Below are 17634 nucleotides of genomic sequence, written 5' to 3'. Positions count from 1 at the left end.
AAAAAAAAAAAAAAAAAAATTAAAAAAAAAAAAACCACAAAACTTTCTGGGCTTTGACCAGGTAGAATTTCTCTCTAGAACAAGAGTGATGCTGTTTCTCTTTTTCCTTTTACAAGGGCTGTATTTTTTTCTGAGTCCGAGTCTCACTCTGTCACCCACACTGGAGTGCAGTGGCATGCTCATGGCCACTGCAGCCTCAACCTGTCAACCTGCTGAGCTCAAGCTATCCTTCTGCCTCCACCTTCCAAGTAGCTGGAAGTATAGGTATGCCATCATGCTCTGCTAATTTTTCTTGATTTATTGTAGAGACAAGGTCTTGCCACGTTGCCCAGGCTGGTCTTGAACTCGTGGGCTCAGGCAAATCACCTCAGCCTCCCAAAGTGCTGAGATTATAGGCAGGAACCACCACGCCTGGCCTGGGCTGTATCTTTTTAACATGAGCACAGTGGTGATTATACTCAAGGGAAGTCTGCTCTCATGGAAACAGCACTGGTCTTGGATTCAAAAGATGAAGATTTGCAACCTTTCAATGCTGTTTACCTGCTCTGTAAGCTAGGAGGAGGATTCCATTTAATGTGATTCCATTCCTGTACAGCTGTCAGTAGTTCCAGGCAGAGCAGACAGAACTAAAATCCCTTACCTGAAGGGGCCACAGTTTAGAGATGGCTTGTATCGGACAATAGCAAAAATGGTTGGCAGCATGCACAGGAAAAGCATGAACAGGAGCATTGCCAAGTAGAAGTTGTTGGATCTGCAAAGAAACCAAATGTCATGTGTCAAGTTCATCTCACAGCCAGTTGCTGAGGAAGCGTATGCCCAAACGGGACTTTGACACTGCTGACCCAACTCTTTGCAAACTGAAAATCCTCCTCCTGAGAACAAGTCTGTCACAGGATGACATGCAGCTTAGAAGCCTAGAAGTCAGCATTCAAAGAAACTTCACAAATCCTCCAACCCAAATTTTTCATCTAATGAATATTTGCCAAGCACCCTTCTACCTCAACCATGAGAGTGGCGACTCACTCCTGGACCCCGGGCTCCCACGCATTTTGCTCAATTAATGGAAAAATCTTAGAACCACTGTCCATCCTCCTGGGTGTCAACCTAATGGTCCCCTCTTCTGACCCAGTCTTGAAGTTGTCTCGTAGGCTCAGGATGGTTTGGTTCTTTTGTTTATGATTCTCGACTCTCTCACTAGGATGTGATTTGCATTTAACCTCTTACCCTCTCTGCCCCTGGCTGTGCAAGGTAAGTGCTCTGCTTGATCAAGCCCTGGTCCCTGTCCCTAAGCCCTAGGATAGAATCAGACAGCTTGGTTGTCCAGGTCTCCCCTGAGGGTGACTCAGACCTATGTTGTATGCTTTGTACACAGTTATAAAAAAGGAAGACTTGAGCACTCTCTCTGTTGGTCTGATTCTCTTTCTCTCTCTGTCTAATAAAAGAGACTCAACTAGAAGAGAATAGAAAATATCAAAGTGCATAGAATGAAGTAAGTAGTTGAGTGTTAAGTTGTGAAACCTCTCTCTGTCCACAAACACACACATATAATAAATGTACATACACATATATAAAACGTGTATCTGAATGTATGTTTGTATGTGTTCTGGTCACCAGGTAAAATGAAAATGCATTGTCAAGTAAGTCAGATCAAAAAGTTTGAATGCCACTGATATAGACACACATAAGTAACTAATATGTTAAAGTAAAATAACAGCTCTAATCTAATCAAAATGAGTTTTGAAAGAAAAAACAACAGAAGAAAGGAACACACACTAAGAATACAAGCAAAAGCACAAAATGTGTTATGAATCCATCAAAATGACTAAAATAAAAAGTCAAATGAACAAGTGTTGATAAGGTTGTGGAACAACTGGAACTCTCATGTAATGCTGCTGGACGTGTAAAATGGTGCAGCCACTTGGGAAAGCTTTTTAGTGCTATCTGCTGAAGGTGAACATATGAATGCTTGTGACCCAGCAATTGCATTCCTAGGTATATACACAGAAAAAGACATATATGAGGATGTTCATGGTGGCATTGTTCATTATAGCTAACAGCTAGAAGTGACTTACATGCCCAGTGACAGTAGCAAGGACAAGGAAATTGGGTATATTTCCTCAGTGAAGTTAATCTCACAAACACAATGTTGGGTGAAAGAAGCTGGCCGCAGAAAAGCACAGACTGTGTGTGATTACATTTACGCAAAGTTCAAACCAGGCAAACCTATGAATGCTGTTAGCAGTTGGCAGGGATTGGAATTGGGCACAAGTGGGAGTGCTCTGGGTATCATTTGTGTTTTGTTTTTTGATCTGGGTGCTGGTTATGCACTTGTGTTCAATTTGTGAAAATTCAGCAAGCTAAACATTTGTGACTTGTGCATTTTTTCTGTTATTATTAAACTTTAGTACAATTTTTTCAAAAAATGTGTCCTGAGCTCAAGAGGAATAAGGATTAACTCTAAGGGTAGGACACTGGAAATGGCTTCTTGAAGGAAGTAACATTGGACAGGCAGGAAGTAACACTGGAGGACAGTACCAACAGACACAGGTGGGATTTTGACGGGAAGAGACCTGGGGAGGCCCATTGCTAGAGGACTCCCCTGAATAAGATACATGTTTTCCAAGTAAAGCAGGCCTTATTCTTACCGACCTGGAGGCTCGAAATACTTGCTGGTGGGGCACATTGCAGGTCAGCACAGCCCAGCTCCTCAGGTACATGAGCCCGATGAGTTTGAGGACATTGAACGCTGGGAGACATGGGGAGAAGAAGGCTCCCATCCTGGAACCACAAGAAAGGTTAGTTTGCATCTGTTCCCTTCCAGCGAATCCTCCAGGGCTGTGGAAGCCCCATGGGGGAACATGGAACAAGCTTTGGGGTTTTCACCCTATGCTTAAAGAACTAGTGAAGCCCCTGACAGGAAGTTCTCAGGTTGGGTGCGGAGCCTCATGCCTGTTATTCCAGCACTTTGGGAGGCAGAGGTGAGAAGACGGCCTGTCCCCAGGGGTTCAAGACCAGTCCGGGGAACTTGGCGAGACCTCGTCTCTGCAATAAATTGAAAAATTAGCCAGGCAAGGTGGCACGCACCTGTGGTTCCAGCTATTTTCAAAGCTGAGGTGGAAGGATCACCTGAGCCCAGCAGGTTGAGGCTGTGGTAACTGTGAGCTTGCCACTGCACTCCAGCTTAAGCAACAGAGTGAGACCCTGACTCAAAAAAAAAAAGACGTTCTCAGGCCACAACCTTCCATCTTTTGGAGATAAGACACATCACTGAAGATGTGATCCTATTAAAAAATACTCTCTTTGCAAAGGACTACTAAGTGTTTGTCTTTCCACACTTGAACACAGTGTGGAAAAAAGCCTGCCTCTGGGAAGGTGGCAAGAAATGGATACTACCGTTTGGGGCTGGTTCCAGATTTTGCCTGTCAGTGGTGAGGACTGTGTGAATCAATTGCTGACTTTCAGGCTTAATCAACACATGTTGAACCCATACTTTTGTTAGGCATTGTGCTAAGTATCCTCTCACATTTTAGCACATTTAATCTGCAACAGGGAAAGGAAAGGTACACATCCAGCTGATAGCCAAGGAAGGCAGGTCTGGGAAAATTGAGTGATTTGCCCAAAGACCTGTTGCTAATACGAGGGCGATCCTGTGTCATCCAAACTGGAATATTTAAGAGTGAAAGAACTAGACCATCCCAGGGAAGCCAAGGCACACAGTCACCCTAAATAAAATGCCAAAGAAGGAACAAAACCCAGATCTTCTGGTTTTAAGTCTAAGCCAATTTATATTGAATATGCATTCAATCTAATACTTGTGGAATGTGGTATGAAAATAAGTCTATAGATGGTGTATATACTTATTATATGCATGTATATGTATGGGAGTACCAAAAATGTCTACACATTTTAAGAGGTGCTATCTATGTATTACTTTTTGAAGTTGAATTGAATTATGATAGCAATGTGTAGTATGACGTTTGCGCAACTGGGCTTCTGCCATTTTCTTTGTCCTGCCTGTTGCATGGTGATGCTAGTGTTCATTTGATTAACACCATCTTTTGAGTGAACACTGTACTTAAAATGTATATACATTTTTGGCACCCCCATATATATAAGAATATGTTCAATAATTCAAAATTTTTAACAAGAAATGTGTGGCATCTTGAAGCAGGCAGAAATATCGTTATCAGTTTGATGTTAGAAAAGATACTTAGCTTCTCTCTGCCTCAGTTTTCTCGTCTTTATTTTTATTGTTATTATTTTTTTGGAGTTGGAGTCTCACTCTGTCACCCAGGCTGGAGTGCAGTGGTATGCTCATAGCTACTGCAGCCTCCACCTGCTGGGCTCAAGTGATCCTTCCACCTCAGCCTCCCAAGCAGCTGGAACTACAGATGTGTGCCACCACGCCCGGTTAATTTTTTTTGATTTATGGTAGAGACGAGGTCTTGCCAAGTTGCCCAGGTTGGTCTTGGAACCCTGGGTTCAGGCAATCCTCTTGCCTCCACCTCCCAAAGTGCTGGAATTACAGGCGTGAGCCACCACGCCCAACTTTCTCATATTTAAAATGGGGAAAATATAGCATTTACCTCACAGGGTTACTATAAGAATTAAATCAGTTACAACAGGTATAAAAGGGCCTGATATCTAGCACCTGTTGAATAAATGCCATATATTATTTTTAATACTATATTTGTAAAGAGATTTTACAAAATAGGTTGGACTGTAAGAATACAGAATTTGATTAGAGGAATATTACTTTATACCTCTCAATTCCCATGCATTTTTATTGAATGATTATGAAGAGAGATCATGTTTGCTGCATGCATGGAACATCCAAGGCCTTTTTTGTTTGTTTGTTTCCTTGTATTTTAACAAATAGCACCACTTGTGACCCAATAGGTAAAACCAGGAATGGTGGAATCACTTAAGAATTCTCCAACATGCCCCACAGACACAAGCATGCATATGATTTGAATTGAATGGCGTCAGCTCCTGAGTGTCTCCAGGAACAGAATTGCCTTGACCTTGGATGTGTCCTGGGTGAAAAGACTTCCCAAGCTTCTGCCTTCCCCCAGGGTGGGTATGCAGTCTGGGGAATGACTAGGCTCTTAGGCCCAGTGTCCACGTGGCATGGGGAATGAGGATAGCCTGGCCAAGGTCCCCAGCTGTGACCACAGCCACTCCTGAAGTTCTAATGGGAAGAAGCAGCCTCTTCTCCCAGCTTCCCCTGGTTCTACCTAGCAGCTTGTCCTGCTGTTCTCTGTGCAGATTTTATTGGCTGTGACCAATAGCAGCTTAAAAATGGACCATTTCATTTATCATTTCTCCTTGCAAACTCTTTAGAAGACCACTAATAAAGTTACTATACACGTGAAATAGTTCCCTCGGAAACCTTACTTGAAGCTCATGGCTGTGTTTGTTGCAGTCATGTCCCATCCAGACTAAGTAAATTAAACTCTCAGCCCAGAGGAGAAGTAAGCAAAGACAAGAAGGAGCTTTGATACCTACCAGATCATTCCTTGGTTGTAGACTAAATGCAGTACATTCTCAGCTATTTTGAATTCTCCATATTCAGGCTATAAGAGAAAATGAACTTCTGCATTAAAAAAGTTCTAAAGTTCTCTGCAAGAGCTGGTTTGCTCTAGTCACATGTATAGATGTCTTTGCTCTCCTAAGCACTTAGAGGTCAGTGCCTGTGGGGCCATCCTGGTAAATGGTCAGAGTTAAGAAGGAGGTAGGAGCCCAGCTTTGTACAACCTTCCTCTCTTCCCTCACCTCTTCTCTCGTCATGGGTTCCCCCAGCTGCGCCAGACTGTTTCCCAGCCTCAGCATCCAAAAAGGATGGATTTGGCCACATGAACTTCCCCAACGGACATAGCACTTTACTTACAAACTTGCTTTCCAGGTCCCAGCACCAGTAGTCACTCAAGTACCGAACGAAAAGTCCTCGGAAGAAGTCTATAAGCAGGATGCTTGCCACGGTGAAGAGCATGTCAATGATGGAGAGCTTCAGCATCTCCTGCAACACAAGGTGTCCCTGGATGCCACCACGCCCTGCGCTCCCATGGCCGCTCTTCCTTCAGGGGCCTCCTAGTCTCTGTTCATTATCATGGACCTGAGCCTGTGGACCCCTCCCATGGTGAATTCATTTTGCATCTTTATAAGGTACAGGGGGAGAGGGATGGCACCTAACAGGCACTCAATGAATACTGGTAAGTTTGAACTTGAATGTTGATGTTCCAGGCCAGTGTTAGGAAAGAGTCTAAGGTCTCTGGTTCTGAGTCGCAGGAGACTCCTTGAGGCCTGGACCCCTTCCAGTGGGGTAATACCTTGGGGTCGAGACTCTTACATGATGATTAAGGGCACAGATTTTGGAGCAGATGCCTGTGTTCGGGTCTTCTTTCTGCTCTTTACTATCTGTGTTCTCGGGCAAGTTACTTTACCACTTGGGCCGCAGTTTCCTCATCTGTGCCTTTATATAAGCGTGACAATAATAGGACTCTGATAAGGACTAAGCACTTAGAACAGAGTCCAGCATATACTGCATGAGTCCTTGCACTCATAATTATTTTTTATTTTGCAACCTGGAAAATCAGAAACCTCAGTGAACTTTTCTATAAAATAGGGACAGTGTCACCTCAGAGACTTGCTGGGGTTAAGTGGTAAAAGACTGGGAAGGAGCTTTGTGAGGTAAGAGGTTCCACCTGGCCGACGTATGTCTCCCAACACTGGTCTTGTGGACTCTGGGTGTAGAAAGTGGTCCTGTTGGCCTTTGTGAGAGGCACGGTGTAGGTTGGAATGCTCATTTCTTCTAAGGCCCATGTGCTGTTTCTCCTGAGCCCTCCTCCAGGCTGAGGTGTGGACCATTTGTCTTCTTTAGGGGCGATTCTGGTGGCAAGGAAGGTGGTAGAATCCATCCAGTGACTTGTGTTATTTTTGGCAGCAGCTTCCTGTGGAGGGAGGGAGGGAGGGAAGGAGGGAAGGAAGAAAAAAGATTGTCCGTATATTTATAAATAAGAATCCATCATAGATATCAAGGGTGTCACTGCATTGCTTGGGAATAATCATTCATTCTCTGTCTCTTTGTCTCTCTGTCTCTCCCTTCCTTTCCCTTCCCTTCCCTTCCCTCCCCTTCCCTCTCTTTCTCTCTCTCTCTGTAGACAACTACTTGACTAAAGTTGACCCCAGTAATGGGGAATGCAGAGATGTAATAGATAGTGTTTACTTGTCCCTAGTAAGTATCAGAAACAGTTTTAGGTAACACACATTATCTCTTCTCATCCTCACAAGAGTTTCAGATAAGGTTTATTATCCCATGTTCAAATGAGGATATTAAAAACTCAGTGAGTTGAAGTACAGTGCTCAAGGTCATGCCTCTAGTAAGAGGCAGGAAGGACCCAGGTCTATGTAACCTCAAAGCTCTGATGCTGAAAAATTACTCTCTGGCCTCTTCTGCCTATAAGCCTTGAAATGTGATGTTAGTATGGTATGCCTTGGGCAAAAAGCTCCTCCCCACTGCCCCCACCAGTCAGGATATCTTCACAGGTGGAGCAGATTGAAGTGGACACAAGGCTACCCTAGGCTGGGGGTAGGTACTCCTGCTGGACTGGATGGTGGAGCCCACTCTGAACTGTTCCCCATGAAGTTATTCTCTCTTGATTTTCCAAGGGAGTTCCATGGCATGCTGCTCTTTCTGGGATCATTTGCAGTCACTGTTGATAGCTTTTCCTGATGGAATTCAAGGAAATGGGGTAGTATGATATAAAGAATAAAACTCCTTGAGTTCTCATCCCTGCACCATGAACCATGAAAACTGACCCGAGTTTCATCTGGGAAATGGGACTAATTTTTCTATCCTTCCCTAGAGAAGACCACAGGTCAGTCGAGTTTGGAACATGAGGGGTGGCATGCAAGCAAAGTTGTGATGCTGACCTCAATGGCGAAGTCCCTGGTTTGGATAGGGGTGCGAGTGGGGCTGGGGGTGGTGAGAGCAGGGGGTCAGGCGACTGTCCTGGATGGGCACTCACCTCAGTGCTCATGCTATTAACTTTGTCCAGGAGAGCAATGATCAGACTGTAGAGATTTCCCAGATACAGCACAAGGACTCTGAAAGCCATAAACACGCCTTGAGAGACAAGCCCAGCACACACATGTTTATGGTTCCAGACCTACCACATGCTTCTAGACTGTCATGGTTATACTAAGACAGTGATTGCCAAATTTGTTTTCTCACGTTGAGGGCATTACAAAAACACAGAATTCCAGAATCCACTCTATTTCAGGAGGTCTGGATGGGGTCTGGGAATCTTTTTACAGCCGTTTCAGGTGATTTCTCTGTGGCCATCCTTGCATCTGTATTCTAGAAACACTAGTGTAGCAGAAAAGGTGTGAGTTTAGGAAGTAGGATGCTACAGTGTCATGTAAAGTACATGTCTTTGTGTCATGCTTTCTGGTTTAAAACATGATTTTCCGTGCATTATCTCATTTGATCCTCACGATAACTCTGTGAAGTACACATTATCATAATCACCACTTACAGGACAAGCACTGGAAACATGGAGAGAGCCAAGTGACCAGCTCAACTTCACACAGTTAATAAGCAGCACAGTCAGGCATAATGGCCTACTCCTGTAATTCCAGTACTTTGGGAGGCTGAGTTGGGAGGATCACTTGAGGTCAGGAGTTAGAGACCAGCCTGGGCAATATAGCGAGATCCTGTCTTGACAAAAAAAAATCAGAAAAATTTACCCAGGCACAGTAGCACATGCTTATAATCCCAGCTACTTGGGAGGCTGAGGCAGGAGGATCACTTGAGCCCAGAAGTTCAAGCAGTGAGCTATGATTACCTTGGCAACAGAGCTAGACTCTGTCTCTAAAAACTAAAAAAAAAGCAAAAGGATGCAATTTCAGGACATCAGTGTTATACAGGCTGGTCCCCTCGGAAGCATGGAGGGACTGTGGATGGGAGTAAGTCTTAATCCACCAGTGAGCAAAGACTTGATGTCAGTTTCCCCAGAGCTGGGAGATTTTGGAAGCACAACACTGAATTTCCCAGGATGCAGCCTTGGGTCTCGTTAGAAACCTGTCTGGAGGAAAGAGAAAGGAGAATGGCAGGTTGACAGATACTTCAGTGGGACCACAATTAGCCCTTGGTGAATCAGTGAACTAAGACCAGTTGGTGGGGAAGCATCTGCATCTTGAGGAAAAGACTCCAAATGGAAGCTCTGAGTCAGCCATCCCTACAGTCCTCTTGCATCTCCTCTGGTGTGGGGTTGACCAGTTGACCCTGTGCAGGCAGTGGGCAGAGAAACATGGGAGGGGATGTCTTCAGGGGACAGCGCCATAACTTGCAATAGCATTTCCTCTAAAATTGTTCAGGGATTCCCTTCTGTGTAGTGTGGTTACTGTATTGAGCACAGGCCGAGCACCTAGTGTGGACTCAACGAGTATTGGTGGAAGGAAGGAGCAGATGAGCTTTGTCTCCTGCTGTCTGGGCATTGTCATCGTTCTGGTTTTCACTGTGCCTTGGATAAAAGGTAATACAGTCTGCTGGTGAGTTAATGGAAGTAAAATAATATGTCTTGCTCTTATTACCAGAATTAGCCCTAATCTGTCTGGGGCAAGTCTCTGATGCCTCTGTTTCTCTAGTTTTGAACATGAATAATGAGGCCAATCTATATAATAGGATTGCCTTTAGACCAAATGCAATCATGGAATCGATTCTCCCCAATGCCTGCTAGTGAGGAAGGAGCTAAGGAAGGCACTTCTCTCTTCCAGGCAAGAGAGATGCCGAGTGGATCTGAAAGAACCAGGGGAGGAACCAGGGTACCGAGAGCCTCACATCAGATCCACCCTGGGCTGTGAGAGTTTGGACAATCCCTTGCTCTGGGCAGTCATATTTTTCCATCTTTGAAATAACAGTTGGATTTCAGGAGTCAGACATGATGGGTTTCAAACAAAACCATACCCTAGCCTATTTTTGTCAATACAGTTGTATCGGGGCATAGGCATGTCCTTTCATCTGTGTGTGGTCTATGGTGACTTTCATGCGCAACCTGAGAATTGAGTAGTTGTGACAGAGCTGGTCTTGAAACTTCAAATATCTGGTCCATCTCAGAAGATGCTTGCTCACTCTCGAATGAGAGCAAATCTTCCCAAAGTGATCTATGGAAAATCAGTCCTATTGGGTGTTATTAGGTGTCATAAGACAAAACAGTGAAATCAGTGTAGACTGGGATGAAAGCGGAGAAAGTAAGTAGGGTCCTCACCACTTCCCTCTGCCACATTCAGTTTCACAATGCCTCACCAACCCTCCTACAGTAGCTTAATTTATAGATGAGGAAACCATACTCCAGGGAGGAAAGGTAGTTTTCAGGGAAACAGTGACAAAGCTAGAGTTAGAAATAAATGTGGTTGTTCTGACTCCTGCAGAAAGTGTCCCAGGACGTTCTCTCTGACACACCAGCCTGCTATTGCCCATGTCTGCACTGAACTACCTGCTGTTGCAGGAGTTGACCACACTGGCATGAAGCTTCCAGACATGCCCACAAGAAACTCTTTGAGTCTGAGCTTTGGAGAATTATTAGCAAAGCACTGACTGTTTCTCTCATGTCTGAAGAACCAACATAGGTCTCTCTCTCTACTGATAGTCAAATCACAGAGCGAACTCAACAAAGAGAAGAACCAGATACAATTTCCATCCTCTTCTTGGGTACCCGCCTTTTTTTTTTTTTTAAGATATGGGGTTTCTCTCTGTCAACCAGCCTGGAGTACAGTGGTGTGATGATAGCTCACTGCAGCCTCAACTTCCTGGGCTCAAGAGATCCTCCCACCTCAGCCTCCTGAGTAGCCAAGACTGTAGGTACACAACACCATGCCTGGCTAATTTTTTAATTTGTTTGTAGAGACAAAGTCTTGCTATGTTGCCCAGGCTGCTCAGTCCTTTTCTGTGTCCTCTTCTGCCAGTTCTTCCCTTTTCCTTTTTCTTCTTCCCCCTCCCCCTCCTCTGCCTCAGCTTCCTCTTCTTCAACCCTTCTAATCCAGTGTCCTCCTCCTCCCTACCTCCTCCCCTTCCTCTGCCTCACCCTGTCCCCCCTTCTGCCCTCTTGGATCCTGCTTTTACTGAGTTGCACCCACAGGTACTGAATGTTGAGGGAAAAGATGCAAGCCCTAGGTCTTGAGGCACTTCACTCCCAACGGTGGGAGGGCGGCGGGCTAGCCGCTGTGTGGAATACCTGGCCAGCTGGAAACGCAGTGTGGTCCGGGGGTGGTACATCTCCAAGGCAGCTATGAGGTCAAATGCCGATGGTGCTATCATGGTGACCAGGGAGACCACCACGCTCACCTGTTGAGAGAGCTTGTGCCAGTGCCTGTGTCCCTAGGGTCCCCACCCAACCTCATCACCTATGGTCTTTTCACCTAACAGAGGGTCAGTGGGTATCCACAGGGACATCAGTTCTATCATGGAGGACTTCCCCAAATCTCTGCTAATTCGTTTTTTCAAAAAATCCTTGCCACTTTATCACAAGAGGTACTATTTTTATGTTGTTGTTGGAACTCTCCTCATTGCCATCTCATTCTGATTACGCATCCCTGACCTTGGATGGAAGATGAAAATAACTGCAACTATTACTAATAAAAAAGGGAAGGCCAAGAGATAATTTAATATTCTTTCTGTACATGGAAGATTAATTATCTGGAGAATTATGCCTGACTCTTAGTTCTCTGTATTTATAGCAAAAGAGAGTTTTAGCTGATACAGAATATGTTTGAGTTAAAATAAGAAATAGTTTCTGAATCTATCTTTTAAAAAAGTATCTATCAACCTATCTGTAAATGTGCAAACATTCATTTACATAACCAATTTAATTAACATGAGATAGAAAGACGGAGGAAAAGATTACCTGTATTGGCTCAGATTTTGTTAACTTATTGTATATTGGTATATGCACAGGATAAATTGATGATCTTATTGCCTATAGGCTTTTCTTTCTAACTCCTAAAGGGTGACAATGATTTTCGTAGAAATGGTCTGAAAGGTGGTTTCTGTGCTATTTCTGCCTTTAAAATATTTACAGGTAAATGGGGAAGGCCTTTCAGGACACGGTCTTATAGCTAATATTAAGAATTCCAAAATTCCCTATAACCTTCCACTTGGTAATTTTCTATTTATGGGAATATCCACATATAAGGAAGGGAAAGATTGTTTAGAAAACAAGCTATTTTCATAGAAAGATGTACATTATATGTCAGCAACTACAGTGTAATGCATTTATTTTGTGTGAGCCCAGCAAACCACTTGAGAACACGATTTATTTTGCAGGGACACTGAATTAACCCCTCAATTGCTGTCCTATGCCACAGAGGCACCGGTCTTGACACACTACAGCTTTTGTTTCTTTTTTTTTTTTTGAGTTAGAGTCTCACTCTGTTGCCCAGACTGGAGTGCAGTAGCTGCTCCCAGCCACCACAGCCTCGACCTGCTGGGCTCCGGCGATCTTTCCGCCTCAGCCTTCCAAGTAGCTGGAACTACAGGCGCGTGCTACCACGCCCGGCTAAGTTTTTTGATTTATTGTAGAGATGAGGTCTCACCAAGTTGCCCAGGCACTCACCTCAGCCTCCCAAGGCGCGGGATTACAGGCTGAGCCACTGAGCCCAGCTTGAAGGTGTTTTTGAATCAAAATCTTTCCTAATGGAGACCAATAAAGTCACTCATCCAGGCCTCGGTGCTGTGACTCTGCACTCAAAGCCTTTGTAATCCATGTTCTAGGACAAGAGGTCCCTGGAGATGTTCCTACCAATTGCACTGAAGAAACAAAGGGACAAGCTACTTTTCTGTCTCTTTTGGAGGAAGCTGCAGGTATTGGCAGTGGTTACCTCATTCTTTTCCCAAAGCGTCAGTTCCTTCTTGGACTGTTCCAGCTTCTGGGACCGGTCCACCACAAAGTAGATGAGATAAATGCTCCCAGCCAGTGAGAGAAGCACCAGGATGTTGGCAATGATTCTCAGACAGATTGTCACTGCCCTGGGGGAGAGACAGGCATGAGGACAGGCACAGAGGGTCCTGCTCAGAACACCACCACACACAGACTGGGGGAGGGAGTGTATCCACTCCCAAGAGGATTCTCCACCCTGAAGAATCAGTGCTCCCTACCTCACTCAAAATTCCTCATTTCCTAGGAGATCAACACTGAGTTATAAATTCAACCAGCCAGCACCAGCAGGGCTTGACACAGACAAATAGGCTGGAGTGCAGTGACACGCTCATGGCCACAGCAGCCTCGCCTTGCTGGTCTCAGGCAATCTTTCCACCTCAGCCTTCCAAGTAGCTGGAACCACAGGTGTGTGCCACCACGCCTTGCTAATTTTTTGATTTATTATAGAGATGAGGTCTTGCCAAGTTGCCCAGGCTGGTCTCAAACCCCTGGGCTCAGTCAGTTCTCTCACCTTGGCCTCCCAAAGTGCTGGGATTACAGGCATGAATCACCACATTTGGCTCTTTTTTTTTTTTTTGAGTCCTGAGCATTTGAGTTTCAGTTCTCACTTTGCTACTTAAAATTGGAGTCTTGTGGTATGCACATTTAAAATGCAGGAGTTCAGCAGAGGGAGGTAAGAGGCAGGGAAAGATGGGGAAGGAGGGAGGACTGATGATTCTGCCTGCCATCCCATATAGGATGAATCTGACATTGTACCATGTATAGTCGTGAGCCGCATAACAACATTTTAGTCTAGGGCAGACTAGATACACCTTTCCATGAGATTATAATGGAGTTAAAAAAATGCCTATTGCCTAGTAACGTTGTAGCACCCCACATTACTCACGTGTTTCTGGTGACACTGGTGTATTCCAGTGGTATAAAAACCTACCACATAGAATTATGTTCAGTACATGATACTTGATAATGATGATAAATACTTATGTTACTGGTTATGCATTTACTAGACTACATTTTTTGTCATTATTTTAGAGTGTACTCTTTCTACTTATTTTTAAAAAAGTGAAAAAGTGAACTGTAAGACAGCCTCTGGTAGATCCCTCAGGAGGCATTCCAGAAGAAGGCCTTGTTATCATAGGAGATGTTAGCTCCATGTGTGTTATTGCCCCTGAAGACCTTACAGTGGGACAAAATGCAGAGGCAGAAGACAGAGATACTGGTGGTTCTGACCCTGTGTAGGCCTAGGCTGATGTGGGTGTTTTTGTCTTTGTTTTTCACAAAAAGAGTAAAAAATAAATAAATTAAAAATAGAAAAAAACTTATACAAGGAGATTTTTGTATAGCTATACAATGTGTTTATGTTTTAAGCTAAATGTTATTTCGAGTCAAAAGTTAAAAAATTCAGGTTTTAAAGTAAAAAAAAGTGACAGTAAACGAAAGTTAATTTATTATTGAAGAAAGAAACTTAAAAAAATAAACAGTGTAGTCTAAGTGTACAGGGTTTCTAAAGTCTACAGTTAGTGTGTGGTAATGTCCTAGGCCTTCACATTCACTGGCCACTCACTCACTCACAAATATTTGCCATTGTGTTATAGCTGCCTACAGTATTCAGTCCAGGAACATGCTGTACAGGTTTATGGCCTAGAAGCAATAGGCTATACCCTATGACCTAAGTGTATCATAAGCTAGACCATCTAGATCTGGGTGAGTACACTCTATGATGTCCACACAACAATATCACCTAAAGACACATTTCTTGAATATGGCCCAATCACTATGTGACACGTGACTATTTCCTTGTTATTTTCCTAGCTGTTTTTTCCCTCTAGAAGTGAGCGCTCCATGGCTGGGTGTGGTGGATCATGCCTATAAGCTCAGCACTTTGGGAAGCCGAGGTGAGAAGGTTGCCTGAGCCCATGGGTTCGAGACCAGCCTGGGAAATTTGGCAAGACCTCACCTCTACAATAAATCAAAAAATTAGCCAGGCATGGTAGCACATGCCTGTAATTCCAGATACTTGGAATGCTAAGATGGAAGGATCCCCTGAGCCCAGCAGGTCGAGGCTGTGGTGACCATGAGCATGCCACTGCTCTCCAGCCTGGGTGACAGAGTAAGATTCCAATTCAAAAAGAAAAAAAAAAAAAAGAAGTGAGCACTCCAACATTTTAGTCTTTTTCGCTGCTGTATCCTCAGCACTTAGGACAGGCTTAGCACATACTGGCACTTAATAAATCTTTGTTAGATGAATGAGTGAACAAAGGAGCAACTAAATGGCCATCAGATGGGACATGAGACCCATTCCCTTTCTCATTCGGTCTCCTTTCCACATGCCACCCCCAGGGTGGGCAGATCTCTGAGTCACCAGTTATTCTAGTATTTACATAGATGTTTCTGGCTTTAGTTGAAACACATCTATTTTTTTCTAACATCAGAGGACAACTCACGTCAGTTGAAGTCAGATAGTGAGTTGTCCTCTGATGTTGTGTATTTATTTTTATGTTGAAACCTCAGTCACCTTCAAGGTATTCTCTGTTGGATGCAATATGCCTATCAAGAGGCTTTTTCTACTGCTCAAAACAGTTTTTGAACTTATTGATTTGGATGCCTTTTAGTGTTTCTGCCACTTTTTATTTTACCTCTTCCACATCAGCAAAGCATTTCCCTTTGAGGTCTTTTTTCATCAGGAAAGCAAAAAAAAAAAAGTTATTCAGGGTGAGATCAGGTGAACATGGAGGGTGGGGCACGGGAGTCAGGCCACTTTTGGTCAAAAACTACTGAACACTCATTGCAGTGGGCAGGTGTGCTTATAAATTACCCATCATGAAATAGGCAGACACTATAAAAGACTCTTCAAAAAAACCTTTTTTTTCACTGAAGTCGAACACAGCCTCTCACAATGCTAGCTGGTACACTGATACCGATGGATTCCTAGAATCCGTCACCTAGTGTGGGAAGCCTGAACTACAAGGGCCTACCTTCCTCCTCTCCAAAAAAAATTCCAGCCTTTTTTGAGTCCTCCCTCATATTTTTAAGGCACCTTCTTCTGCTAACTTTGGAACGTGTCTTAGCTGTTTCTCTGAAAACAGAACCCCAGACCTCTTTGCAGAAAGTTTATTTGGGAAGTAATCCCAGAGAGCAGGAGTGCAGGTCTGGGGCATGGAGCAGGAGAGAAGAGCCAATGGTACAAGGATATGTAGTGGAGTTGGTCACTGCTAGAGGCAATCGCAGGGCCTTCTGAAAGGTCTGTGAGAATTGTGCTCAGCATAAAATAGACAGGCATTTATCCAATTCCCTGTGGTTCAGGGTGACTCCTTGAGCATCAACGCCCAGCCTCTTTGTTACACTTGTATATATGTAGGCTAGGATCTCGTGGGTACCCTACACTGCAGCCTCAGAGGATTCCTGGAGGACCAAGCAGTGGGTGTCAGCAAGATATACATTCATGCAGCCGAGGGCTCCCTGTACAGCCCAGCCTGACAGCAGGGGCTGGAGAAAGGTGTGGTCAAGAGGATTCGAAGGAGTACACAAGAGGTGTTCCATCTGCTCTGTGAAATTCCACCCACTGGGACTTTGGGCAGGTCACAGCACCTCCCTCTACATATGTCTTGGACCTTCATCTGCACAGTAAGGAAACTCACTCCCGGATGACATGCTAAATGTCAACTTGTTGGGTAAAAATAAACTATGTTATAATATTATAAAAATAATAACTATGTTATTATTATTATCAGCTCTGGTGAAGGAGAGGTACAAAGAGTCAGAGTGCAGAAAGTCCATCCTTTCACAGTTGGGGAAAAGAAGGTTCTGGGAGGTCAAGGGCATTTTCCCGGTCATGGGCATTGAAGACACAGAGAGGGCTAGAATGCATGTCTTCTGACTCCCTAGGGACTGCTCTTCCCAACACCTGCTCCCTCTCATTTTCCCAGAGGCTAAGTGTATTTCCTCAAGCCTCCATGTCCTTTTCTTCAACAGTTCTCTAAGTGGGCTTCCTGCCCTGTAAACTAATAATGGGCTAAAGAGCCAGTAAGAATGTGGGATGAGCAGACGTGTCTGTCCCCATGAGGACAGGGCCATTGCCCTTTCCTGGAAAGGCCTTCCCTTTTATCACTTCTCTTTTTGAAAGGCTTCCCCCTCACCGGTGTAGCTCTGGAGATCTCGAGAAGAACCTCAAACCTAGGAAATCATCTTGGAAGGTTTGTGGACACGACCAGGTTAATATTTGTGTCTTATGACTTCAGAGGCTTGTTTCTAAATAAAACTAGTCTTAACAGCATTTATATATTTCCTTCATTTAGCAAACCAGAAGTTGGTCCTAAAAATACCTCTTTTATCATCCAAGTAAAAGAGGCCAACTTCAGACCTCTCACCCTTGTTGTGGGACCTACAGAAGGAGACAGAACTCCTAAATACTGTTTTGGAAAAATTATAGAGTTCCTGCAGATCATATTACTAGAAGATAAATATTCAGAAGAAAGAAGGCTGGGCAGTGGCTCAGCCTGTAATCTCGCACCTTGGGGCTGAGGTGAGTGGATTGCCTGAGCCCACGGGTTCGAGACCCTCTTGGGCAACTTGGTGAGACCTCATCTCTACAATAAATCAAAAAATTACCCGGTGTGGTAGCATGCGCCTGTAGTTCCAACTATTTGGAAGGCTGAGGCGGAAGGATTGCCGGAGCCCAGCAGGTTGAGGCTGCGGTGAC

General features: G+C 44.3%; 1 protein-coding gene across 1 annotated transcript in view; it reads right to left on the bottom strand.

Moving 5' to 3' along the window:
- TMC3 (transmembrane channel like 3) overlaps positions 1-17634 on the bottom strand; it is a 43910-nt gene that overhangs the window by 8114 nt on the left and 18162 nt on the right. The window contains exons 9-16 of the mRNA XM_008056152.1: positions 12877-13024; positions 11235-11344; positions 8028-8106; positions 6705-6950; positions 5891-6019; positions 5509-5576; positions 2650-2778; positions 641-751 (exon numbers count right to left, since the gene is read on the bottom strand). Of these exons, the coding sequence (XP_008054343.1) occupies positions 641-751; positions 2650-2778; positions 5509-5576; positions 5891-6019; positions 6705-6950; positions 8028-8106; positions 11235-11344; positions 12877-13024 (1020 nt within the window). The remainder of the gene's footprint in view (positions 1-640; positions 752-2649; positions 2779-5508; positions 5577-5890; positions 6020-6704; positions 6951-8027; positions 8107-11234; positions 11345-12876; positions 13025-17634) is intronic.

This window comes from Carlito syrichta, unplaced genomic scaffold (genome assembly GCF_000164805.1).
Source record: "Carlito syrichta isolate Samal-C Ts95f unplaced genomic scaffold, Tarsius_syrichta-2.0.1 Scaffold302261, whole genome shotgun sequence".
Lineage (NCBI taxonomy): Eukaryota > Metazoa > Chordata > Mammalia > Primates > Tarsiidae > Carlito > Carlito syrichta.
The sequence above is the reverse complement of the archived record's forward strand: the minus strand, read 5'-3'. Positions and strand labels throughout refer to the sequence as shown.